Source organism: Pantherophis guttatus, chromosome 7, assembly GCF_059756535.1.
Source record: "Pantherophis guttatus breed Tessera chromosome 7, ASM5975653v1, whole genome shotgun sequence".
NCBI lineage: Eukaryota > Metazoa > Chordata > Lepidosauria > Squamata > Colubridae > Pantherophis > Pantherophis guttatus.
Genome location: NC_142069.1, coordinates 56,550,726 through 56,578,405, shown reverse-complemented (window position 1 = coordinate 56,578,405; position 27,680 = coordinate 56,550,726). Strand labels below are relative to the sequence as shown.

Genomic DNA, 27,680 nt, shown 5'->3' with positions numbered 1-27,680 from the left:
ACTAAGATAATATTTAGTACTATTTGGCACAGTAGTTAGAATGCAGTACTGAAGGCTAATTCACTGCTCATTCCAGGAGTTTGATTCTGAACAGCTCAAGGTTGACTCAGCCTTCCATCCTTTCAAGGTCGATAAAATGAGGACCCAGATTGTGGAGGGCAATATGCTGACTCTGTAAAACCGCTTAGAAAGGGCTGTAAAGCACTATGAAGCAATATATACTGTAAGTCTAAGTGCTATTGCTATTTGTGCTTGCTGATATAACAAAATTGTTTTTTTGAAAAGCAGCCCTTTTCAATAGAAATTAAAATAATATTGTTTGGATATTACAAGCATTTTCTTTGATATTGCTCTTACACAAACATCCTATTAATAATAGTCTAGTACAGGGGTGTCAAACTCGATTTCATTCACGGCCGCATCAGGGTTGTGGTTGACCTGGGGCTGGGTGTGTGTGGCCAAGGTTGATGTGGCCAGGGTGGGCAGGGCCAGCCTCCCTCCTTCTCATTCCCATCTCCCTCCCTCCTTCCTTCCTCCCTCCCTTCTTCTCCTTCTCATCTCCCTCCTTCTGTCCTCCCCCCTCCCTCCCTCCTTCTCCTTCTCCTTCCCATCTCTTTCCTTCCTTCTTCCACCTCCCTTCCCTTTCCTGGGGGAGAAAGCAACTCCCCCACCACCACTTTTAAATGTGGACATTATCAAGAGCTAGGGATGCCCATTCAGATACCTGCTGCTCAGTGGTGGGTTTCAACATTTTTTGCTACTGGTTTGGTAGGCATGGCTAGGTGGGGGTGGGAATGTGACTGAGTGGGCATGGCCAACTTGACGTCACTCACGCCCACTCAGTCACATGACCCCCCCACCTACCCACACCCACAGGAAAAAGTAGGAAAATTTTTGGAATTTCCACCTATCTACCCCCGCCCTTCCTTCACCGGTCGCCCCCATTTCCCCTCCTTAGTGGCCCCGGTCCTAGCCCTCCTTCCTCCCCCCCCACTGCCACTTTGTTCAGGCTGATTACCTTCCGGAGTGGCTGGCCCAGAGTCCAGAAGGCAAGCTGACCGGTGTTTTCGGCACCTCCCCCAGCCAGCTGCCGCTGCTGGAAAGCGGCTGGCAAAGAAACCTCCCAGCCGCCTCCTCTTTGAAAGCTGCTTTGCCACAGCAAAACAGCTCTCAAAGAGGCGGCGACTGGCCACAGGCCACCAAAAAGTACTGGAGGTTGCGGAAAAAGCTGCTGCCATCGCCGCCATGTTCTTCATGCATGCGCATCCCATTGGATTTACAAGGCAATGGGATGCATGTGCACGAAGAATATGGCAGTGATGAACATGGTGGGCAGGGTGAGCGAGCGGTGACCAGGGGACTGGTTTGGGGGCATGGCCAGCCAGCCATTGCTACTGGTTCGGTGACCTTGGCCAAATTTCCGACAATGGTTTGTGCAAACCGGTGCGAGCCAGCTGAATACCACCTCTGCTGCTGCTTGTTTTTTCCCAAAAGAAAAAGAGAAATTGTCCATCTGTTCTCTACTCTACTTCCCATTTTTCATGTGTATCTCTCTTTCTCAATTTATATTCTACTTTGTCTAGGCTATGGTAGCTAATGTTGGTTATATATTTTAACCAATCCTAATTTTATAAATTGAGGCAGACATCTTACATTCATACAATATAACAATGGAACAAGTTAATGAGACAAAGCAGCAGAAGTGTGAACCCATTACACACATCTATTATTAAGTTGGATAGCTTTGAAGATCACCTGGAAGACCTTTGCTTGGGACAAGTTGATTATGAATGTACATTACAAACTGTAAAATGTACAGATGGGGGAGGGGATTTGCAAAAGAATCATAGCAGGGAGAAATAATTAATCCTTTTTAAAAGTAAGCCATAATTCTGGATTTACAACAGGCAGTTGCTATATTCTTATAACATATTACGCCCAAATAAACAAACCACACTTCACTCAACACATTTTGCTAATGCATGCTAAAAAAATGGCCAGGTACATACAACATGCTGAGCTATGCTTTTAGCTAGGCAAGTGTGCTATGGAAATACCACAATTTTGTCTTAAGATGTATAATTTAGCAAAATAATTGCTAATTTAGAAAATTATTTTGCTGCTGTTGCAATAATGAAATGTTTTATGACACTTAACGGGCTTGAGAAAATCATATGAAAACCTGCTAGACTTTGGACTTTGAAGTGCATTTCTAGTAGTTAGATGATTATTGAGCCTACAGGTTTGCCAAAAAGGCAAATACTACTGTGGGAAGCCACCCACCCTCCTAGAAGAATGAAATATTTTGGGAAATATTTTTTTAAAAAGGCAGGATAAAATATTTCAGCTAAAAGAGAAATAAAAAAACTTAAGGGAGACAAAAACTCAGAGGCCTAGCATCTTGCCCCCAGCAGATATTTTGTGCTCATTAAGAAAGACTGGACCAGCCTATCTACAAAACAAAAGACCTTCCACTCCAGGGTGAAGGGATTAAGATATGACCCTTGAGGACATAATAGGATTAACCCACTAAAACACAAAGCTCACTACATTGCACAATCTCCTAAGGACATTGCATCACTCTCAGAAACTTCAACCAAACTTAACTCAGACAATCTATAGAGCCAGCTATAACCCCTACATGGCCTAATGGGAGTCTGACAACAGCCAATAAAGTACATGTTCTTGCACAGGAACAGGAAGCTCAAGTGCAAAGCCCACGAGAAGGTATAAAAACCCCTCACTCTCAACTTCATGTAGTCAGCTGCCCAGAATCACATGGTGGTTCTGCTTCATCAATAAATGAACCCTCTTCCCAATCAACCTCCATTTTGTCTCCCGTGCCTTTCTCCTGGCTTGGAACTGAACCAGATGGATATTTTTTCCCACACTATCTATATAAACTCATTCATTTTGTTGTTGTTTCTACTTTGTAACACAGGGATCCTCAAACTACGGCCCGCGGGCCAGATATGGCCCGCCAATGCAAAGCATCCGGCTCGTGGAGTGGTGGGATTAAACCCCGCTCCCTTATTCTCGGCTTTATTTCCAGCGAGCATCCACTCCAGCCACACTTCTTTCACCGGTTGAGCTGCACTTCTGATCACACAGCTGCTGCTGAAGGTAAGGCCGAAGGGTGTGGGGGAGGGCCAGTGAGGGATGATATGAAAAGCTTTAAAAAGTACTGCCTTAAATTAAAAGCCTTTGAAAGCAATGTAAACGGATCTTTTTCACAGTTGGAATGGGGATTTTTTTCTTGTCTTTTCCTAGCTTGGAAACGGGCTGCTTTAAATTAAAAGCCTTTGAAAGCAATGTAAACAGGATCTTTTTCACAGTTGGAATGGGGATTTTTTTCTTGCCTTCTCCTAGCTTGGAAACTGGCTGCTTTAAATTAAAAGCCTTTTTCACAGCCATGTGAACCAGGGCCAGTGTTTGAGTAGGGGAGGGGCTACTTGTAAAGTAGCACTTTTAAAGTGGGTGGGTGGGGGATATGTCTCCATGTCTCCTAGCTTTTTCAAAATCAGCTGAAGTTGGCTAACACTAATTCAAAAGCAACACCATTATAATGCCTTATAATTCACCCACTGCTTTGATTTTGCAATACATAAAGTACATCCACTAAATCAGTTGCTGAACAATTTTGGTAGCTTTCATGTGTGTGGATACACAGGCACAAGTGTGGCAAAAAACAAATCAGTTTGAATTCTCCTTCAGGCTTAAAAGACCTTTAGTTTTGTAATCCCAAATAATTAAAAAAAAGTAGTCTGGTCTCTTATTCCTTCCCTGGCCGCCTCCCCTGTTGGCAAGTTCTCACAGGTCCTGCTGCTGCTGCTTGCAAAGAGCCCCAAAGGCTTTGGCTGGAACCAAAGGGGAAGGAACCAGGTGGGACCATAGAGAGGAGAAGGGAGGGGAGGTGCATTCTCTCAGCCTGTCATTACTTCTGTGCTATAGCGATCCCTATTTTTTGTAGCTCTGTATTTATTGGTATCTTACTAATAGCAATTTTGCATCCCTAGGAAACATGTCAAAGAAAAGAAAAATTGACTCTGAGTGCAGGATCTTCAAAGAACAGTGGACTTACGATTACTTTTTCGTGCAGTACAAAGAAAAAACTGTTTGTCTGATATGCCAGGATTTAGTGACTGTGTTCAAGGAATACAATTTGCGTCGACACTATGAGACTCGACATAAAGACAAATATGATTGTTTGGTCGGACAAGCAAGAAAAGATAAAAATATTAAAACTGAAAAATGGATTGATAATGCAGCAAAATGCTTTTGTGAAGCAGAAGCAGGTAAATATGTCATCACTGCAAGCAAGTTTTCAAGTTGCCAATTGTAGAGGGAGAATTTGTTAAAGAATGCCTTCTTTCTGTTACCAAAGAGATGTGTCCAGAGAAGGCTGATTTGTTTAGTACAGTGAGTCTTTCAGGACCTACAATCACAAGAAGGATTGAAGAAATGGGGGACAATTTGATGAATACTTGCATCACTTGTTACGACTGGCAGTGATAAATATGGAACCGGACATTGACTTTCTCATCAGCCAAAAACAGGCCCACACTTCCCATTGAATTAGTATATTTTTGTTGGTTAAAATCATTCTTCATTTTAAATATTGTATTATTTAACTTTTTTTTGCACTACAAATAAAGATATGTGCAATGTTCATATAAGTTTGTTTATGTTTGTTTCAAACTATAGTCTGGCCTCTAACAGTCTGAGGGACCATTATCCCTCCTTAATTCACAATTGGATGCTTGGTGGGGGGGGGTGTTGTGTTGATTCTCGCCTTCTGCCTGCTTCCAATGTCTCTCAATGCCCATCTTGGGGGTTTTAGTTGCAGTCTTAATTGCTGCAGTTCTCAGTCTTGTTTATTGTGTGGTCATCTGAAACATGATCAGGAGTCATTTTGAAGGAAATCCTGTTCGTTTTATTCCTTTTTCAATGGACTATTTTAAGGAGCCTGAAGCAGCTGTTTTGTTTTTTTTTAATTTGATTTATATACTGCCCTTCTCCGGAGACTCAGGGCGGCTTACAATGCGCTAAGCAATAGCCTTCATCCTTTTGTATATTTATACAAAGTCAGTTTATTGCCCCCACAACTGGGTCCTCAATTTACCTACCTTAGAAAGGATGGAAGGCTGAGTCAACCTTGAGCCTGGCGAGATTTGAACCTGCAGTAATTGCAGGCAGCTGGTCTTAATAACAGGGTGCTTTAGACCACTGTACTACCAAGGCTCTTATAATGTAGTTAGGCAAGTGGCAAGAAAGTTTGTGCTCTTTTTCCCTTTGGGGGGTGGATCTTATTAAATAAATAATAAGAGGTATAATAATAATTCCTTGGCTTGAATAAGAACATCTTAGGAAGGAGAAAGGCATAAAATGGACAGTTAAATTGGCCACGCCCACCCAACCACATGACCACCTAGCCATGCCCACCCAGCCAGTTCGGGCCCCCAACAGTCTGAGGGACTGTGAATCGGCCCCCTGTTTAAAAAGTTTGAGGACCCCTGTTGTAACACATTATCAGGAATAATTAAAACACTGTTCTGCTAAATGAAACTATATCAAGAATGTTAGTTTATTATTTAGGCTCCAAGCTAATATTTTTTATAAGATTCTTACCTGTTTTCATGTCTTTCCAATACTCGGACAAAAAAGTCCTTGACTGAATAGTGTAATTTGATATAGGACTATGATTTTCTATCCCACGGCTCCATGTAAGAATTACAGATGTATTTTTAATGTCTTCTACTTTGAGTCCACCAGGGGGTCCTGGGGGACCTGAAAAATATTTCCATGAAAAATTATGACATAATCTTGTCAAAAAGTGAACCAATGTTTTAAACTGTATCATCATATTTACCTGAGTTAAATTATTTCATTACAACTTTCTGTAATCTACTATTCTCACATATTAAAATTTAATCTGCAAAATCTCAGGTAAGATGGCCAAATGAAATGTATACTAAATATACTAAATAAATATTAAATACTAAATAAATAAATAAATAAAATAAATAAATACTAAATAAATAAATATAAATAAATAAAAATAGGGAATACTAAATTGGAAAGGGTATTTTATAAAGTAACATCATAGTTTTGGTCTCATACAAATCTCATACACTGGTGCGAGCAGACAGTGGGGGCGGTATGTGAATGGCAGGCATGCGTGTGCAAATCTCCATTGGTGTGAGTGGCGCATGCGCACACCCTCTACTCATGCAAATGGAGCTTCGCATGCAAGCAGAGGGTGCTTGCGCTCGTGCACAAAGCTCCATTGGCATGAATGGTGAGCATGAGTGGCAGGCATTTGTGCTCGCGTGCGAAGTTCACCTCGCAAGAACAGAGGGAGCTTGAGCTTAAGGTGCTCGTGGCGAAGCTTCATTCATGGGAATGAAGCATCACACATGAGCACTCTCTGCTTGCATGAGGGGAGCTTCGCCTGGGTTGAACTTCACACGCAAGCTCAAGTGCCCTCCTCTCAAGCACCCTTCACTCGTGCAAATGGAGACTTCTTTATTGCAAAAGTTTTACGATTACATTTTCACCCCTTTTCTCCCCCACCCCCCCAAACTTCCCAACCTCCCTAACCCTCCCTAACCCTCCCCTCCCCCAGACTTCCCTATAATATACTCATACTCATAAAGAACCCTAATATCACACTTATATATAAACTTGAACCCCTCCCTCCCCTATATAATTTTTCTCTTTACCTCATTACATTAAAAAATTTCCAATACATTATTTTCAAATAAAAGCTATTTGATACTTTCTAGTTTGATATTTGTTCTGAACATATTCTATCCACTTTTTCCATTCCCATTCATAAGTCTCTTGTGAACAATCTTTTAAATATGCTGAAATCTTCGCCATCTCTGCAAAACTGGCCATCTTCAAAGTCCATTCCTCGATAGTGGGCAAAGCTTCATTCTTCCAGTATTTACCTATCAACAATCTTGCTGCTGTTATCATATACAATATCAATTTTGTTTCACCCAATTTAAAACCCTTAACTATACCCAATAAAAACAGTTGTGGAGAAAATTGAATTTTTTTCTTCAAAACATTCTGCATGACCCACCAAATTTTTATCCAAAAAGCCTTAACTTTCCTACAGGTCCACCAAACATGATAATACGTAGCATCCGAACATTCACATCTCCAACATTTTGGCTGAACATTAGGGTACATACATGACAACTTTTTGGGATCTAAATGCCATCTATAAAACATTTTGTAGAAATTTTCCCTCAGATTCTGCGACTGTGTAAATTTAACATTCTGAACCCAAATTTTTTCCCATGTTTCCAGCATCACTGGTTCTTCAAAATTCTGTGCCCACTTAATCATACAGTCTTTAACTAATTCGGTTTCTGAATCTCTTTCTAGCAAAACATTATAAAGCCTTTTGATATGCATTGGACCTTTCTCTCTTATATGTCTAACCAATTCTTCCTCATGCAACATAATACCAGTTTTTTGGTCCTCTTTCCATCTCAATTGTAATTGATTATATTGTAGCCAAGTTAAATTAATCCCTTCGTCCAACAGTGTCTGCAATGTCTTCAGCTGCCATCTACCCGCATCTGTAAAAAGAACCTCTTTATATAAAACCCCCCCGAGTGACATTATATTTGTATTCCACAAAGTATGACCAAGATCCAGCCATAGCGGTATTTTATAATCCCATTTGAGTCGGTGCTTCTTCCAAACTCTCATCAAAGAATCTCTAAGTATATGACTTTTAAATACTTTATCTACTTTGTCGTCGTAAAATAAGTAAGCATGCCATCCAAATTCAAGATCAAAACTTTCTGCATTCAATATTCCAGTCTTTTTCCTTCCAAACCAATCACTTGTTAAAGTTAAAGCTGCTGCATCATAATATAGCTGTAGGTTTGGAAGTTTAAGACCTCCTCTTTCTGGAACATCTTGCATAATTTTCAATTTCACTCTCGGCTTCTTCTCGTTCCAGACAAACTTATTCACTCCAGATTGCCAAACTTTCAATTGTTTATCACTTTTAAGCACTGGAATCATTTGAAACAAAAAAAGAAATCTTGGCAAAATATTCATCTTAACTGCTGCTATTCTTCCAAGTAGAGACAGCTGCAGTTTTTTCCAAGTCTCCATATCTTTCTGCACCTCTCGCCACAACACCTCATAGTTATTTTGAAACAATTTCATATTTGATTCTGCAACCTGAACTCCTAGATATTTTACCTTAGGTACAGTCTCAAAACCTGCCCTCCTTTCAAGCTCATGTTTACGATCTTGTGTCATGTTTTTAGCTATCATTTTAGTCTTTTTTGAATTCAGTCTAAAACCTGAAACTTTACCATAGTCTTGTATAATGTCCTTCATCAAGATTATTGATTCCATTGGTTGTGATAGGGTAACAACCAGATCATCTGCAAATGCCTTTATTCTGTAATCCTCTTGCCTAATCTTTATACCTTTCAAGATATTAGAGTCCCGTATTGTATTTAACAAGACTTCTAGTGTTAAAATAAATAAAAGTGGGGACAACGGACATCCCTGTCTTGTTCCTTTTTCAATTTTAAACTCTGTTGTCAGACTTCCATTAATAATGATCTGTGCCTTTTGCTCTTGATAAATTGCCGAAATCGCCTGTATAAATTGATCCCCAAAGTCCATCTTTTTCAAAGTCTTTAATAGAAAATTCCAATCCACTCTGTCAAAGGCCTTCTCTGCATCCAAGAAGACCAGCACTGCAGGGATCTGTTTATTCTTCTCAAGATATTCCAATAAATCTATTACTTGCCTTACATTGTCCTTCATATATCTGCCCTCGATAAATCCCGCTTGATCATCATGAATCACCTTCTGAATTACTGGCATCAACCTGTTGGCTAGTACTTTCGCAAAAATTTTATAATCTGTATTCAAAAGAGATATTGGTCTATAGTTCTCTGGTTTTTTAGGACCGATTTGTTCTTTTGGTATCAAAGATATGTAAGCTGTTGTCCATGATGGGGGTATTTTACCCCCTTGCTGAATATTGCAAAATAAATCTCTAAGTTGTTCCACCATTTCAGCTTGCAAAGTTTTGTAATACACTGCAGTCAAGCCATCCGTACCAGGAGCTTTGGCTGTTTTTAACTGTTTAATTGCTACTATTATCTCCTCCTCTGTTATAGGATAATTCATTCTTTCCTTTTGTTGATCAGTAATTTTTGTAACTCTTTTATCGTTTAAATATTTTTCTATAAGTCCATTCTGCACCTCCTCTTTGGCATATAATTTAGTATAATAGTCCACAAAAGCTTCTTTAATTAATTTTTGTTGAAAGATTTCTTTCCCTCCAATATCAATACTATCAATAGTCCGTATTTTTTCCTCAATGTGTAAGCCAACCATCTGCCCGGTTTATTAGCGTTACAAAATGTGTTATGCTTCGCATATTGTAAGTTTGTTGCAACTTGTTCCGCCATAAGCATTTGAAATTGGTCTTTCAAAAGTTTTATAGCACTACGTATTCTTTCATCTGTTGGATTTTTAATAAGTAACTGTTCTTTATTCTTTATTTCTATTTCCAGTTCAGATCTTTTCTTTTGTCGGAACAGTCTATGTTTAGAGTTCATGTAGATAAGTACCCCTCTCATATAAGCTTTACTTGCATCCCACACAATTTCAATTGGGGTACCTTTATTCAAATTTATTTCAAAAAATTCTTTCAAATGCTTTTTAAGTTCTGTTATATTTTTTTCATATCTAAACAAATTCTCATTTAATCTCCAAGAACGTCTCTCAACCTTGTCCATCTCAATTTCTATCCATACTGGGCTATGGTCAGTCAAAGTTCTTGGAAAAATCTTTGTTCTTTTTGTCTTAACAAGTAAATCATCTGTCAACAAAATAAAGTCAATCCTAGAGAAGGATCTGTGTCTGTCAGAAAAAAAAGTATAGTCCAGTTCTTTTGGATTATGTATTCTCCAAACATCTTTTAGTTCCATATCTTCTTTCATGTCAAAAAAGGTCTGTGGTAATCTGATTCTAGACTTTGCCAAACTCTTTTTATCTAATTTAGAGTCGATTACTCCATTCCAGTCTCCCATAATTAAAATAGTTCTGTAATCCCATTGCAATATTTTAGTATGTAACATCTTATAGAAATAGTCCTGTTGTTGATTGGGAGCATAAATCCCAATCAGAAGAATTTGGCCATTTGATATAGACAATTCAATTGCTACAAACCTACCATCTTCATCTGTTTCTATAACTTTAGCTGTTAACTTTTTATTTACATAAATAACCACACCATTCTTTTTTTGCGAAGTTGAAGATATAAAATGTGTTCCTAGTTTGGAGTTTATCAAATATTTTTGATCTTGAGTTGTGATATGCGTTTCTTGTAAACAAATTATATCATTATTAAATTGTTTCAAATATGTAAATAATTTCTTCCTTTTCTGTGCTGAATTCAACCCATTAACATTCCAGGATAAACACTTAAGCATCATCAGCCTCTTTCTGGAGCAAAGAGCAAAATAATTGAAGATCATCCGAAAGCTTCGATCTCGCTCCTCCCATAGCTCCAATCTCTTGTGCAGTACTCTTATCTGCCTCCTTGTCTTGTCTTTCCTGTTGTTGTTGTTGCTTTTGTTTAAGTAACTTAGCTTGAGCTCGAGTTATACGTTGATCCTTAACTTCAATCATCCGAGCCGGGTCCAAGATTGGAGAAGATTCCAGCAAGGGCTCATCCAGAAAACCTCCTTCTGCACCTTGCACTTCTTCTAATTCCTGCTTAAACTGTTCTTGCAGTTCTCGTTGAGGTTGCTTCTCTTCACTCTCTTTAATCTCCAAAACTGTAGATGTACGTGGGGATGGTGTTCTTTCCTTGAGAATAGTAGTGTAGAAGTGCTGTGCCTTCTCCACGGTATTCAAACGGTATCTTTGTCCCTTGTATCTGAAAATTATGCCAACTGGTGCGTCCCACCGGAAAGGTATCTGTAAATTTTGCAATTCCTTAACGAGAAAACCAAATTCTTTTCTAGCTTTCAGCATTTTAGGAGGTAATTCTTTATAAATTCCAATTCGTGAGCCCCCCACTTGTACTGAAGTGTAAAAGGATTTTTGCAGGATATCATTTCTTATTTCTCTATCTGTAAAATATATGACTACATCTCTGGGTAATTGTCTTTGTCTGGCCACCCAAGAGTTCACTCTGTAAATTTTGTCTATTTTGTGAAAAACCACATCTGGATTAACTTGTAAAATCTTAGCCAGGGCCTCAGAACAGACTTGTCTCAAATCCTGTCTTTCCTCCTCTCGAATTCCTCGAATCTGTATAGCAAACTCCATTGCCCTGAATTGTATCATGACAATCTCATCTTCAACTCTCTGCATTTTATTGTCAACATCAGCAATTTTATAATCATTGTCTTTCATCTTAACATTAACTTCTGATTTAAATTCTTCAACTTTAAAATCAACTTTCCCAATAAATTCTGCCAGGCCAGATGCCACTTCTGATATTTTTTTGGTCACCTTGTTTTGATTCTGTTTCACCATATCTTTAACTTCATTAATTTCCTGCATAAATTCCTGGTGTGATTTTTGAAGTTTGTCATCTATCCCCTGATGTGATTTTTGAAGTTTATCATCTATCTCCTGTTGAGATTTTTGAAATTTATCATCCAAAGTTTTAGAAATAAATTCTTTTAAATCTCCCACATCAAATTCTTCTTTCTGGGTCTGTAACTGCTGAGCAGGGGGAAGTTGCGTTTCATGTTTATGTGTGGGGGATCCCCCCCCTGTTGCCTTCCCTTCCTGCTTCTTTGAAGCCATCCTGCCACGTGATCTAGTTTTTCTAAAGAGGGAAGTTCCTTTTCCTTTCCCTCCTGCACAAAGACTTCTTAAAAAGTCCCCCAGATTTGATCAAATAAAGGTTGAAGTAAAGCAAAGTCAAATTTTGAAAGGGAGAAATTTTCCAATTGTTTCTCTTATAACAAGCAAAGCAACTTTGTAGCAACTTGGAAACTTTATAACAAAGCAAAATAACTTCACCAATCCACACTCGCTGGCTCGTTAACTCTGAGGCTAAACGCCATGTTTTTTCTAAGCACTTTCACTCATTCGCATTTTCTCAGGTTGAAAAGTCAACAAAGCGTTTCCAAGATTCAGGATTCAGATAGTTTCACTGTTGATTAAAGCTGGTTCTTTCGCTTTAAGTTTCCTGCAGCCGGCTTGTTCTGCAAAGGCAGACTCGTCCCACGTCGCCCGGAGTTTCAGCAGGTTGGGAGGGAGCCACGCCTATTCTCTCCCCAGAAGCTTCCCTGGGGGGTTACAGGGGCTCGACCTGTGCCCTGCGATCTCTCCTTCTTCAATCCTACGGATTTAGAAGTTTTCGAGCCGCTTCCTCGTCTCGGAGCGGCTCTACGGGCGGCGGGGCTGGCGGAGCTTCAAAAGGCGCCGCCGTCGCCGAAGACAGGGAAACCAGAAGCCCCAAATGGAGACTTCATGTGCAAGTGCAAGTGCCCTTTGCTCTTGCGAGTGGAGCTTCATGCATGAGCGCAAGCGCACTCCTCTTGCACTCAAAGTTCCATTGGCACGAGTGGAGGGCGCGCATGCCAGCCACTCATACCAATGGAGCTGTGCATGCACATCTGCCTGCCACTCCCACGCCCATCCCACGCCGGGTCAGGTTGGAGACCGCTATCTTAAAATGCAGAATATGATCTCTTTTTCTTGAATCCCATCTCTTATCTATAAACAAATCCTTACAGCCTCAGTGTTTCATTCCTGATCAGGAAAAATCCATTAAGGGTTACCAGAGATACCAACATATCTATTTTAACCTTGATCAGGTATGTCAGTTTTATATTCCTTCCTATATTTTCTTCTAATGATCTTTAACTTTAGTCCACTCAAATAATGTCCTAGAACTTGATTTACTTTCATTTTTGTTTATTCCTTCTCACAAAATTTTTCAAAGCTTTAATAAACTTATTTTGTAAATCCATTACAGGAAAATATGTAAGTCACTCCATTTATTATTTGTATATCCCTTCAAATATTAAGACATCAGATGCTTTCTTTTAAATGTCCAGCGCAACATCTTTTTCCATGTCATTCTTGTACCCTATCTTCTGTAAATCAACTTTCTTGTCAGGTAGAATATGTTCCCTTTCCATAACATCTCTTAAACTTAGTCTTTCCATTGAAGCAGATGTTTCTGTGGGCACTATTAAAATTAACTTCTGAGTTGTTGTTCAAAAATATTAATCAATATGTCCAATGTTAAAATATTTTGCTTCATTCTGTAATTGTAGAGTTTATGAGTTCTTTGTAATTTTTGTAGTTGTGATATTTAGTTCTCTCTATTCTCTGATTTTTAAATTTTCATTTTAGTTGTCGTTAAAGAAAATTCAAAACAAAAGCATTTTCCCATAGGAGGAATTTTTTACAATTAAATCCAGAATCTTATATCAAATTTATTTGGATCCTTAGTCCATTTTTTACTTTTTGAAATTAAAAGATAACTTTTTTGCTGCTTATCGGCTCCTAAATTTTTTAAAGTTCTTAAACTTGTAAGTAACTTCACTAAAGATTGAAAAAACAGTGAAGTAAAATGTGTGGTGTGATGGGACGCAGTAGCTCAGTGGCTAACACACTGAGCTTGTCGATCAAAAGGTCGGTAGTTCAGCGGTTCAAATCCCTAGGGCCGCGTAACGGGATGAGCTCCTGTTACTTGTCCCAGCTTCTGCTAACGTAGCAGTTTGAAAGCACGTAAAAAATGCAAGTAGATACAACAATACAACATACAAAACAGAAAAACATCAATCAAGTCTTACGACTTGCTCTTAAAGCTATCACATCGGTAGACTGTTTTAATTAATAAAAAAAAACTTATCCTTTAAAAAAAATGCAAGTAGAAAAATAGGGACCACCTTTGGTGGGAAGGTAACAGCATTCTGTGCACCTTTGGTGTTTGGTCATGCTGGCCACATGACCACGGAGACATCTTCGGACAGTGCTGGCTCTTCGGCTTTGAAATGGAGATGAGCATTGCCCCCTAGAGTCGGGAATGACTAGGAATGACACAGGTAAAGGTAAAGGTTCCCCTCGCAGATATGTCCTAGATCTGCAAGGGAATCTTTACCTTTACCTAAAATGTGTGGATCCAAAATTTTCTAATAATTTTACAAGAGTTTCAGTTTTAAAAAGTTATTAGAAGAAGTATGCAAAGTTAGTGTCCTTTCAAGGATGCTAACCATGGTTTGAACAAGATGGCTATTTCCTCATCTCCCCGAGTTCTAAACTTGGCTGCTGTCTTATTGTCTTTGTGAGGGCAGCTATCTGGAATACTTGTAGGTGATATCAAGTCCTCTTTTTCTGGAGTAGAATTATCAGAGAGATGATCTACTCGCCAGTTCTTCATTCCACCTCAGTTGCCGACTCTGATTTTTGTAGAGCTGTCTTTAGTCCATCAGGTCTTTCTCTTGAAACACAACTGGAATAAATGTTCAAAGTTCTTTCCAAATTATTGGAAGTTGGAAAGTGAAATATAATTGCTTCCCTTTGTCATATTTCTAGGGATGATTAATTCTGGGAACAGGATCTGATTCTTATATGTTAATTCCTGTTGGAAATCCTGTACACCCTCCCACCCACCCCAACTTTATGTGATAGTGTTATAATGAATAATGTGGGAATAGCTTAATTTTAAAAAATCAAGAAAATATTTTACCTCTCACAACAAGATCAGCTGAAGCTGTGGCATTATCAACAATTGTCTGAGCAACACAAGTGTATCTTCCAGCATGTCGCAACTGAGCATTCTTGACAATAAGTTCACCATTGTCTTTTATCTACAAATCAGAAAAAAAATCTGTAACAGTCCTTTAAATTTAAATTTCATATAGAAGTCAAAATACTCCTAAAAATAAATCAGTAAAATGAATAAGACATCTATTTCTGAACTGCCTATGGCTCTTAAAAATAATATAAATATCCTTGATATCAATTAATTATATTGTATTTAAGATACATATTAAAAATTGTGAAATCAGATATCACTTTCAAAGTCAGTAATATTTAATCTTACAACATAAATTGTTATTATGTATCAATATAATAATTTGTATTATGAACAATAAAATGGCTTTTAAAATCATTATCTCCCCTTTTTTGCAGAATACCAATCTTTAGTATTTGTATTACTTGCTGCAAGGAACATACTGACATAGTTAAAGTTTTATTTCTGTAGCTGTCTCTCAATTACAATCTACTTAAATGTATGGAAGTAACCTTAAATCCAATACTGACCATTCAATATTTGGAAACAGAGTAATCAACATTTATAATTCATAGCCATATAAAAATTATAGATTGCCCCAAAATATATTGCTTAAATATGCATTTTAATAAGGTCCTCAATCACATTCTCATATATATAAAAGAATATTTAGAAATGTGGCAAAATAAAGCATATTTTAACTATTATTCTGGAATAGTTAATTTTTTGCTTATTCTTAATTCATTCCAGATTATTCATTTATTTCAAGGTATTCAGGATCCTAGTGAGGAACAGGAAAATAAAAGATCTTCTGGGGTTATTACAATGTTCATTTAAAATGTGTTTATTGAAGCATTAGAAAAGAATACAAAAATGATTTTTGGAGCACATTTTTAAAAAACCTTTAACACAAGGAGTCTTAATGTTTTTCAACAGTAAAAAGTGAAGTTACCTCAGTAATCTACCATGTCCAGAATATAAATGTTCATTCATGAGGCAACCATGTTCTGTTTGGCACTATATTTAAATCAGCCTATGTTTTCCAATTATGGTGTTCAAGTCAAGCCAGTGTTCCTCATTAAGTAAAGTTTCATGATATACATCAAACATTTTCCCAATGCATTTATTTTTTTAAAATCAAAATGCACAGATAAAAACATGAGCAATTCTGATACTGGTATTCTGAGTACCTGATCTGAAGCATTAAAAGAAGCTCCTGGGCATCCATTAGATACATTGGGAGAGACAGCTGGAGAATACAAAGTAAAGCAATGCAGCACTTCAGATCTGCTGTTTCAAGGGAGAACATCCTTGCTTAAGGAGCAAGGTTTGAAGGTTGTTTGGCTCAAGCCATGCATTTAAAAAAAATAAGAATTCTCTATGGGAGTTTTCCTCCTTTGGAACAGCTTATCCTCTATGGCAGGGGTGTCAAACTTCCGGCCCATTGACCAGATGCATCACTCACTGGCCACGGCCATGCCCGTATAGCAAAGGGGAAAAAAGTCCTGATACGTCACGTGACACTGCTGTGATGATGTGAGTTTGACACCCCTGTTCTAAGGCAAGAGTACATATGATGACCTCTTCCAAACTTCACAACTGTGGTTGTTCCAAAAGTTTTTATAACTAAATTTTCTATTATTTTTGCATAGGAAAATCCAGCCCTGGAGTCTTTGGGCTTGGATGGGCTTTTGAAGAAATCAACAGAGAATATTTACGCAGGAGGATAGTAAGTAATCTGTCAAGTTTCCATTTCGCAAGAATGTCATAATAGTCAGATGATCCAGTGGTAATTGTTCATGCAGAATTCTAAACACACAATATGATGTGTTTTTTTCCTCTTTTAATTTATTTCCATATGATAGTTCTGAAGAACTATCATTTATTCCTAACATATAGGAATAAATTAAAAGAGAAAAAAATGTATGAACCATTGTGTAACTAGGTGAGTCATATGGATGTATGAATCAAAAACTAATTTAATGTATTAATCAAAAACTAATCTCAATTCTGTAGGATAATATACAGTATGTTCTATATTATAATTTATTTTCCTGTATTAGGAAATTCTAGTTCTTATCATAAGTCCAGCAGACATGTTGCAACCCACCCACCCCTTGAAATTCCATCACAATAAATATGCCTGCCCAAGGTCTAAGCTTAGGTTCAAATCTGCACTGTAACCACTGTTTTACTGTTTTACTGTTGAGTTAAATGGGGAAGTGATTTTTCAAAAAAAAAAAAAAAAGTGGTTGAAAAGAAGGGATACCTTCTATGTATAGTCCTGAAAATTGGACAACCCCAAGAACAGAAAATAAACAGTTGCGCATTAATTAATATACAGATTGATTCTCAGTTAATTAATTTATGCTATTTGTATATGCTGGTTCCACATAGACTCCCAGTGGTTTATATAAACACACATACCGTGTTTCCCTGAAAATAAGACCCAACCAGAAAATAAGCCCTACCATGATTTCAGACTGCTCGTAATATAATCCCTACCCCAAAAATAAGATCCAGCTAAAATTGTCAGCCAGATGGACGCATTTACATTAGTATTGTGGTTGCCCAATGTGTGTGTGTGTGGCCAGCTCAGTGTTGCTCGTGTTCACCTGTGGGGGGGAGGAGGATTTCTTTACCCTCCCTTACCTTCTTTTCTCCCTGAACATTTGCTGCTTGGCTCTTTCGGCAACTACAGAAGGGTCTGAAAGGGAAGAAAGTGCCTCCTCAGTCATCTGTTCTTCCCCAGATTGATTTCAGAAGCCCCGGTTGCTGCCTGGATGGCCCTGAGGCCCGGCTGCTGGGCCTGTTGCACCTGCTGCTGCTGGGGGCTGTTCTTTGGCAAGGCTGATGAGCGGCAGTGGGAGCAGCTCCCTGTACTGGCTGTGTGGCTGCTGCACAACCTGCCTGAGCTCAGCTCTGACCACCACCCTGCTGCTCTCGTGGTGCCCATGGACCAAGCTCTTGGTGCACCTGGCCTCTACCCACCCTGCCTGCTGGCCCTGCTGCTGCTGGGATACTTTTTGGCTGCAGAAGCCGCCATGTTGACTGCCGAGCAGCTACCCATGCTACTGCTGGCCTCACAGGGTCTCTTCACCCTCCTGGCTGTACTGCTCTCGGCCATCCTACTGGGCTGCTCCTGCCTGGCATAGGGCGAATCAGTTCACATCTATGACTTCCGGAGTGTCCCGCTGGCTGCCGGCTGGCCAGGGCCCCTTTGCCAGTGCCTGCTGGTGGAGCCATGCTGGCCACACTGCCTTGGCCACTGCTGACTTGGGCTGCTGAGTGCCAGCCTGCATGCCTACTTGCTGCAGGCTTTGGGCTATGGGCTGAGCCAGGCACTCTTCAGGCTCTTTGGGGCATGCTCCGGTGGGTGCTGCAGCTCTCATGCCAGCTATGTGAGGCAGACGTGGGGCTGCACCTGGCCGCCTTCCGGCCTCTACTTCACTTATTATTATTATTATTATTATTAGTTCAATTTATATGCCGCCTTTCTCAGGGCAGCTTACAATGCATTTTAAAAAAAATTATAAAAACATTTAAAAATTAAAACATTAAAACCCATTCACAACATTCATGTCCGGATCTCACAAGATCGCAACAGTGAGATCAACGGCCCCAGGCCTGCCGGAAAAGCCAGGTCTTCACCGCTTTTCAGAAGGCCAATAGAGTAGGGGTGGTCTGGACCTCAGGAGGTAACTGGTTCCAGAGAGCTGGGGCAGCCACAGAGAAGGCCCTCCCCCACGGGCCCGCCAGCTGGCTTTGTTTAGCTGATGGGACCCAGAGGAGACCAACTCTGTGGGATCTTACTGGTCACTGGGAGCTATGTGGTAGAAGGCGGTCTTGAAGATAACCTGGCCCTGAGCCATGTAGGGCTTTAAAGGTAATAACCAACACCTTGAATTATGCCTGGAGACCAATAGGGAGCCAGTGCAGCTCGTGGAGAATTGGTGTAATGTGGATGTATCTAGGTGCATCTTGTGGCTGTTCTGTTGCTGGTGACTGCCATTGCCTCTCCTTCCACCTGGCAAGGATGACGAGGTGAGGCAGGTGACATGGTTGGGTTGAGCTGCCTCCCTCCGCCTGCCAGACACCTGCTGAAGCCATTCAGAGCAGGGCAGGGGTGCACTGCCTGGCCTGCGGGGTGCCTGGGACAGCTTCAACAGGAGATAGTCAGACTGGCTGTGGACCATGGTCTGCTTCTCATGCTAGGTCAGCGCCCAGTGGAGGCTGCTGGGTAGCATCTGGGGCTTAGCAGCAGGCCAGGCCAGGCAGAAGGTGAGGCAGCAGCCACAGGTGAGATAGAGGCTAAAGGCAGCCAGGAACAGGGCCTGCAGGCTGGCGCTCAGCAGCCCGAAGATGGTGGCAGGTGAGGTGACACAAGTTTATTTATTTATTTATTTATTTTATGCAATTTATATGCCGCCCTATCTCTGAGGACTCAGGGCAGCTCACAACAGTAAAATGCATAATTCCTATTAAAACGATATAGAGTTAAAACCCAGTTTAAAACAGTTTAAAATTCATTAAACCCCCCCCCCCCATCAGTCCAGGCTATGGAACAACCAGGTCGTCAACTCGCAGCGGAACAAACGAAGGTCAGGGGCCATCCGGAGCTCCAACGGAAGTTGGTTCCAGAGGGTGGGTGCGCCCACAGAGAAAGCTCTCTCCCTGGGGGTCACCAGCCGACACTGTCTGGCCAACGGCACCCTGAGGAGGCCCTGTCTGTGGGAACGCACCGGGCGATTGGGGATTGTCGCTGGCTGCAGGGGGTCCGACAGGTATCCCGGGCCTAGGCCATGAAGGGCTTTATAGGTGATAACCAGCACCTTGAACCTCACCCGAAGGGCAACCGGTAACCAATGCAAGCCGCGCAGGAGGGGTGTAACATGGGAGTGTTGGGACGCTCCCATCACAACCTGCGTGGCCGCATTTTGCACCAGCTGAAGCCTTCGAGTGGTCTTCAAGGGCAGCCCTAGGTAGAGAGCGTTGCAGTAGTCAAGACGGGAGGTGATCAGCGCATGAGTAACAGTGCGTAGGGCATCTTGGTCCAAGTAAGGGCCCAACTGTTGCACAAGGCAAACCTGGGCAAATGCCCCCCCTGGTCACGGTCGTCACATGGTCTTCCAGAGACAACCGTGAATCCAGGAGGACTCCCAGGTTGCGGGCCCTATCCACAGGTGGTAACACCTCACCCCTGATGGTCAACGATGAAACATCTCGATCGGAACAAGATGCCGGTACCCACAGCCACTCGGTCTTGGCAGGGATGAGTCGAAGCCTGTTCCTCCCCATCCAGGTCCGTACCGCTTCCAGGCAATGGGACATCACGTCGAGGACATCACTGGGCTGGTTTGGGGTAGATATAAAAAGCTGGGGATCATCTGATGATACCGCACCCCAAAACCACGGATGATCTTCCCAAACGGCTTCATATAGATGTTGAACAGGAGAGGTGAGAGAACTGACCCCTGGGGCACCCCACAAGTGAAGGGCCTCATAGCCGACCTCTGCCCCCCTGCCAACACCGCTTGCGTACGGCCCGAGAGATAGGAGGAGAACCACTGTAGAACGGTGCCTCCCACTCCCAACCCCTCGAGCCGTCGCAGCAAGATACCATGGTCGATGGTATCAAATGTCACCGAAAGATCCAAGAGGACCAGAACAGAGGAATGTCCCCTGTCCCGAGCTCTCCAAAGATCATTCACCAGTGTGACCAATGCTGTCTCCATGCTGTACCCTGGCCTGAAACCCGATTGGTACGGATCCAGGTAGTCTGTATTCTCCAGGGCCAATGGGAGCTGCCGTGCCACCACGCTCTCAACAACCTTTGCTACAAAGCGAAGGCTGGAGACCAGACGAAAGTTATCCAATATCCAAGGCAGGTTTCTTGAGGAGGGTCTCACCACCGCCTCTTTCAGGGTGGCAGGGAAGATCCCCTCATCCAAGGATGCCATTATTACTGACTGGATCAAATCACGTGTCACCTCATGGGCCGCATAAGCTAGCCAGGAGGGACACAGGTCCAGTACACACGTGATGGCACTCAACTTTCCCATGATCCTGTCCACTTCCTCAGGGGTGACAGGATCGAACTTTTCCCAAATCACAAGACCAGCTGCCTCCTCACCGTCAGACCCTGCCCAGTCAGAGTTCAAGCCATCCCGAATCCGAGTGATTTTATCCAGCAGATGCTGACTAAACTCCTCGGCACGTCCCTGCAAAGGGTCGTCTCCCGCCCTCTGATTTAGGAGGGAGCGGGACACCCTGAACAGGGTGGCCAGGCGATTATCTGCGGACGCGATGAGGGCGGAGAAGTATGCTCGCTTCACCGCCTCTATCGCCACCAGATAGGATCGTGTAAACGATCTCAACTGAGAGCGGTCGGATTTGGAATGGCTGGCTTTCCAACCGCTCTCTAGGCCTCTCCTACGACGCTTCATCTCCCGGAGCTCCTCCGTAAACCAAGGAGCCAACCAGGATCTGCGTCGAGTCAGAGGCCGCAAAGGCACGACACGGTTGAGTGCCTCGGAGGCCCCCTTTTCCCAGGCATCCACCAGATCCTCGACCGGGTCATGGGAGAGAGAGACAGGTATTGTCCCAAGCTCCGTCTGGAACCTCTCCGGATCCATCAGGCACCTGGGGCGGAACCAGATGGTCGGTCCCGCATCCCAGCTGGGGGGGAGGGGTTGGCATTCAGGAAGCCTACCTGCAGGAGATGATGATCGGTCCATGACAGGGGATGGATAACTGGTACTCCCCCACCGAAATCATCATGCCACTGTTCTGAGATAAAAACAAGATCAGGGGTGTGCCCCCCCCTCATGAGTCGGGTCCTGAATTATCTGGGTCAGGCCCATGGCTGCCATGGAAGCCATGAACTCCTGGAGCGCCCCCGACGCTCCACCCAGGGACGGCAGATTAGAGTGGTGTGGTATGGTTCCACTGGCAGCTGCAGACAAAGGGGCCTTGGTAGGGTGTCAGCAGGTGGGGTTGTAGATCTGGCCAACTCGCTCCACACCAGGCAGCAGCAGCCCAGCAGGGAAGTTGGGAGCAGTGTGGCCAGGAGGGCGAAGAGCTCCTGCGAGACCAGCAGTAGCATGGGCAGCCACTCAATGGCACCCACCACAGTCAAGAAGTGTCCTAGCAGCAGCAGGGCCAGCAAGCAGGGTGGGCAGAGGCCAGGGCATGCCAAGAGCTTGGTCTGCTGGCACTGCAAGAGCACCAGCAGGGTGGCAGCCAGAGCCGAGGTCAGGCAGGGCAGCGGCAGGTCATGCAGAGCCATACGGCCAGCACGGGGAGATGGTCCCACTACCACCCCTTGGCCTGGCCGAAGAGCTGTTCAGCCTGGGTGCCACTGGCCTCCAGCAGAAGCAGGTGCAGCAGGCACAGCAGCACGGTGCCCGCCACAGCTGAGAAGTATCCCAGCAGCAGCAGGGCCAACAGGCAGGGGAGGCAGAGGCCAGGGCACTTGGCTCATTGCGGCCATGGGCAAGCAGATGGTGGGACAGAGAGGGCTGCTCCAACTCCCATGGGCCCCTACACTCGCTACCTCCTGTACATGAAAAAAATAAGACATATCCCAAAATAAGCCCTAATGGGTTTTTCAGAGGAAAAATAAATTTAAGACTCAGTCTTATTTTCAGTGAGACACAGTAGAACCCAGTGGTGAAATGTAAAATTTGTTACTACCGGTTCTGTGGGCATGGCTTGGGGGGGTGGGGGTAATGTGACTGGGTGGGCATGGCCAACTTTTTTCTTTACTTTTAAAAGCATTTTTTCTACAACCTTAAAAGGTTGCAGAAAAAATGCTTTTAAAAGCCTCTGATGATCAGGCAACTCAGCTGGGATCGCCAGACATTTTTAAAGGCATTTTTTTTTCCTACAACCTCTTCATCTGAAGAGGTTGCAGAAAAAAATGCTTATTTATTTATTTATTTATTTATTTATTTATTTATTTATTTATTTATTTTGAATTTGTATACCGCCCTTCTCCCTGAGGACTCAGGGCGGTGAACAGCCAAGTAAAAACATCAAGTACAAATATTAAAATACAGTTAAAATATACATATATAAATTTGGCCCCATTAATTAAAAACAATAAACAAAACACTTAAAAAAACTTAAAAAATTAGGCCAGCCCAGCTTGCTGGAAAAGGAAGGTTTTAAGGGCACGGCGGAAGGCACTGAGGTCTTGGATTCTCCTTATCTCTGGAGGCAATTGATTCCAGAGGGTAGGTACCCCCACAGAGAAGGCCCTCCCCCTGGGGGTCACCAGCCTGCACTGTTTGGCTGATGGCACCCCGAGGAGGCCCTCTCTGTGGGAGCGCACGGGTCGATGGGAGATCGTCGGTGGCAGCAGGCGGTCTCGAAGATAGCTAGGCCCTATGCCATGGAGCGCTTTAAAGGTGATAACCAACACCTTGAAGCGCATCCGGAAGACCACTGGGAGCCAGTGCAGCTCGCGCAGGAGCGGTGTTACATGGGAGCGCCAGGCTGCTCCCGTCACTACCCGCGCTGCTGCATTCTGGACCAGTTGGAGCCTCCGGGTGCTCCTCAAGGGGAGCCCCATGTAGAGAGCATTGCAGTAGTCAAGGCGAGAGGTGACGAGGGCATGAGTGACTGTGCACAGGGAATCCCGATCAAGAAAGGGCCGCAACTGGCGGATCAGGCGAACCTGACAAAAGGTCCCCCTGGTTACAGCCGTCAGATGTTCCTCCAAGGACAGCTGCCTATCCAGGAGGACTCCCAGATTGCGAGCCCTCTCTGTGGGGGCCAAAGACTCGCCCCCAATAGTCAGTGATGGAGTCAACTGACTATATCGGGATGCCGGGAGCCACAGCCACTCAGTCTTGGAAGGGTTGAGCCTGAGCCTGTTCCTCCCCATCCAGATCCGCACAGCCTCCAGGCACTGGGACATCACTTCAAGGGCATCGTTGGGGTGGCCTGGGGTGGAGATGTACAGCTGGGTGTCATCAGCGTACTGGTGGTATCTCACCCCAAAGCCACGGATGATCTCGCCCAGCGGCTTCACATAAATGTTGAACAGAAGGGGCGAGAGGACCGACCCCTGAGGCACTCCACATATAAGAGGCCTTGAGGTCGACCTCTGCCCCCCTGCCAACACGAACTGCGACCGGTCGGAGAGAAAGGAGGAGAACCACCGTAATACGGTGCCCCCCATCCCCAACTCTTCCAACCGGTGCAGCATGATACCATGGTCGATGGTATCAAAAGCCGCTGAGAGGTCTAACAGGACCAGAACAGAGGAACAACCCCTGTCCCGAGCCCTCCAGAGATCATCAACCAACGCGACCAATGCCGTTTCCGTGCTGTGTCCAGGCCTGAAACCCGACTGGAACGGATCTAGATAGGATGTTTCCTCCAAGAATTGTGGAAACTGTCGCGCGACCACACTCTCAACAACCTTCGCCAGGAAGCGAAGATTGGAGACAGGACGATAGTTGGCCAATATTGCCGGATCCAGGGACGGCTTCCTGAGGAGAGGCCTCACCACCGCTTCTTTCAAGGCGGCGGGGAAGTGACCCTCACTCAACGAAGCGTTGATAACACCCTGGAGCCAGCCTGGAGCCAGCCTCGTGTAACCTCCCGGGAGGCCAGTACCAACCAGGAGGGACACGGGTCCAGTAAACATGTGGCCGCACTAAGTCTCCCCAAAATCCTGTCCACATCATCTGGAGTCACAGCATCAAACTCCTCCCAGGTAACATTCTCAAGACTATTCCTCGTCACCCTGCCCTGATCTACCCAGTCAGAGTCCAAATCCCCCCGGATCTGAGCGATTTTGTCATACAGGTATTGTCCGAAATCCTCCGCCCTGCCTTCCAAGGGATCCTCCCGCGCTCCCGGATGGAGCAGGGAGCGGGTTACCCTGAACAGGGCGGCTGGACGATTCCCTGATGACGCAATAGAGGCGGAAAAGTAGTTAAACTTTGCTGTCTTTATCGCCACTAGGTAGGTCTTAATATGCGACCTTACCAGTGTTCGGTCAGATTCAGCGAGACTGGCCCTCCAACCGCTCTCTAGGCGTCTTTTCCGGCGTTTCATCTCCCTCAGCTCCTCGGTGAACCAAGGAGCCGCGAGGGATCGACACCGGGTCAGAGGCCGCAAAGGCACGACTCGATCCAAGGCCCCACCAGCCGCCCGATCCCAGGCAGCTACCAGGTCCTCGTCCGAGTCGTGTGCCAGATCTTCAGGAATTGGCCCAAGCTCTGTCTGGAACCTATCAGGATCCATCAGGCGCCTGGGGCGGATCCATCTAATTGGGTCCGCCTCCCTGCGGCGGGGTGTAGCGGTTCGAAGGTCCAGACGAAGGAGTGAGTGATCTGACCATGACAAGGGTTTCATGTCTATATCCCCTATAATAAGACCACTCAACCACTGGCCAGAGACAAAAATCAGGTCCAGCGTGTGTCCCCCCCTGTGAGTGGGGCCATGAACTAACTGGGTCAGGTCCATGGCCGTCATGGAAGCCATGAACTCCCAAGCCATCTCTGACGTTTCACCAACAGACGGCAGATTGAAATCACCCATGACCATAAGCCTGGGTGTATCAACTGCCACCGTGGCTATCACGTCGAGTAGCTCGGGCAGGGCCGTTGCCACGCGGCAGGGAGCCAGGTACGTAAGCAGCAACCCCATCTGAACCCCATGACCCCATCTCACAAAGAGGGACTCACATCCGGCAATCTGTGGCACAGTGGTCTCCCTCGGACACAGACCTTCGTTAATAATAACCGCCACCCCCCGCCCCTCCCCTGGGCCCTCGGCTGATGGAATGCTCTGAAGCCTGGTGGACACATCTCAACCAGAGGGACCCCTCCCTCCGGGCCCAACCAGGTCTCCGTAATACCCACCAGGTCCGCTCCCCCCTCTTGAATAAGATCGTAAATGAGGGGGGCCTTATTTACCACAGACCTGGCGTTGCACAGCATCAGCCGGAGGCCCAGGTCCTGAGTATCTGAGCCACCTAATATCCGAGGGGAGCCTTGAGGACCGGGGCGTGCAATCGCTCTCAAGTAGCGAGTGCGCACCCCCGGCACAAGATAAGGTCCTCTGCTCCCGCCATATCTGCCCCTCCCATCCACCGTGCTGATGACATCCCCAATCCCTCGTCCTGCGCCCTCCAAACCGTTACCCTGTGCCAGGCTGGGCCCTGACCTAGGTGGATTACCCCCCCCATCCCCTTTGGTCGCCCTCCCAGTTCCCCTTAAAAGATTATTAAAAACCCTAATTAAAAAACCCCTCAATCCCCGCTTTAAAACATGCCACCTCTCGGGGCTCCAAAGCCCGTCCTTAAGGTAGGCCTTCGATAGAGTGGAAGGCCATCGCCGCGAGAGGGGGACATCTCGCAGCGCAAGCAAATCTGCCGAGGTATAAGCCATACAAGTATGATGAGATGGAAAAGGGGAACCTTGGATGTCAGCAAGATTTAAAGATAGTCATTGAGGTGAGAGATGGCAAAAGAGGCTGGCCAGGATGAAGCTGGGGCCCCTTCACTCTCTCACAGTGATGGGGCGACCAGATCAGATGGTTGCAATGCAGGCGGATGGCCACAGCCGTTCTCTCACCGCGGCTGGATGTAAAAGGCCAACAATAGTCACTCTCTCCCTGCAGATGGAGCAGCAGTCCTTGACCTGGACTCTCAGCTTCTCCCTCCAGCCTGCAATCTCTCCTCCCCCGAGCCAAGGCCTAAAGGTGGAAATCGGGCGGCAGGAATAAACTAGCCAGCAGCAGAAGGAGATAGAGAACAAACATAAAAACATAAAAATCCAGGAGGGTGATAATAAAGTCCCAGAGTCAGTAGTGATGGAAAAATGGGCCGACCTAATAGAGAGTCCAGGTAGCAACGGGGGGAGGCCATTTTCATGGGGGGTGGGGGCGAATCCAAGAGGGAAACCAGATGGTAATTGGCAATCCCCCTCTATCACTCCCCAACTCCCTTCGATGTTCCGGGCCAAATCACCCCCAATAGTCCTGCCCGTTTTCTCTGAGCAAATTCTGCCACGATCTTCCCAGGTCTCGGTCCATGTAGGGGGTTTTCAGGCGCAGCTGACCGCTGGGCCATACACCCCGAGCCTCAAATCTGGGCTAAATAACTGTTTGAAGCAGCCAACAGGCCTCCGAGCCTCCGGGTGCCGGGTCCATCGCCTTCCCGCACCCCCCCTCCCCCGGCAGCTCAGCTTTTTTCCGGCCACCGTCAAATCGAAGGGAGGCTTGGGTCGCTATAGATGATTCCCTCACCTCCCTCAGTTCTCCATCCGGCTCAGTTAGACTCCGCAGACCACCTTAACTCCTTCACCTCCTACAGTCGGTCCGTAAGATGAAATGCCCGATCTCCGGGGCTCCGCGGCTGTGGAGTCATTGTGGAGGCCGCCATTGCCGCTGCCCTCCTTACAGCGCTCCGATTACGTCTCCTCGCTGTAGTTCTGCCATCCCAGGGCCAATCCCGATAAGGGATGGCACATCCGAACCATCAGACCATTGGCATGCTGAACGTGGGGCTCAAGATCACTAAAACAGCCTCCGACGTTTCCAAAGTTCTCCTTTTCCCCATCAACCTCAACAGCGAGCCCCTCGGAGGTCCGGCATCTTACGCATGCGCAGGGATTTACCTGAAGATTTTAAAAGCCTCTGACGATCCTAGCTGAGTTGCGCGATCATCAGAGGCTTTTTTTTTTTTACTTTTAAAAGCATTTTTTCGGCCAAAGAGGTTGCAGGAAAAAATGCTTTTAAAAGTAAAAAAAACAGTCTCTGATGATTACACAGCTCAGCTGGGCATGGGGGTGGGGGCAGGGATTTTTGCTACTGGTTCTCTGAACCACCTGCCGCCATCACTACTGGATCGGGCAATCTGGTCTGAACTGGGTGCATTTAACCCCTGGTA

General features: G+C 44.6%; 1 protein-coding gene and 1 long non-coding RNA gene across 9 annotated transcripts in view; one reads left to right on the top strand and one right to left on the bottom strand.

Moving 5' to 3' along the window:
• The window catches only part of CNTN1 (contactin 1), a 315,977-nt gene that overhangs the window by 48,398 nt on the left and 239,899 nt on the right, over positions 1–27,680 (bottom strand). For all 8 annotated transcript variants that reach the window (XM_060689023.2, XM_087873256.1, XM_060689029.2 and 5 more), the window contains 2 exons: positions 14,723–14,843; positions 5,629–5,787 (listed from right to left, as the gene is read on the bottom strand). In XM_060689023.2, the coding sequence (XP_060545006.1) occupies positions 5,629–5,787; positions 14,723–14,843 (280 nt within the window). The remainder of the gene's footprint in view (positions 1–5,628; positions 5,788–14,722; positions 14,844–27,680) is intronic.
• LOC148112858 (uncharacterized) lies at positions 1,013–4,669 on the top strand. The gene is made up of 2 exons (XR_015728763.1): positions 1,013–3,123; positions 4,017–4,669. It is a non-coding gene; the product is annotated as an uncharacterized LOC148112858 (long non-coding RNA).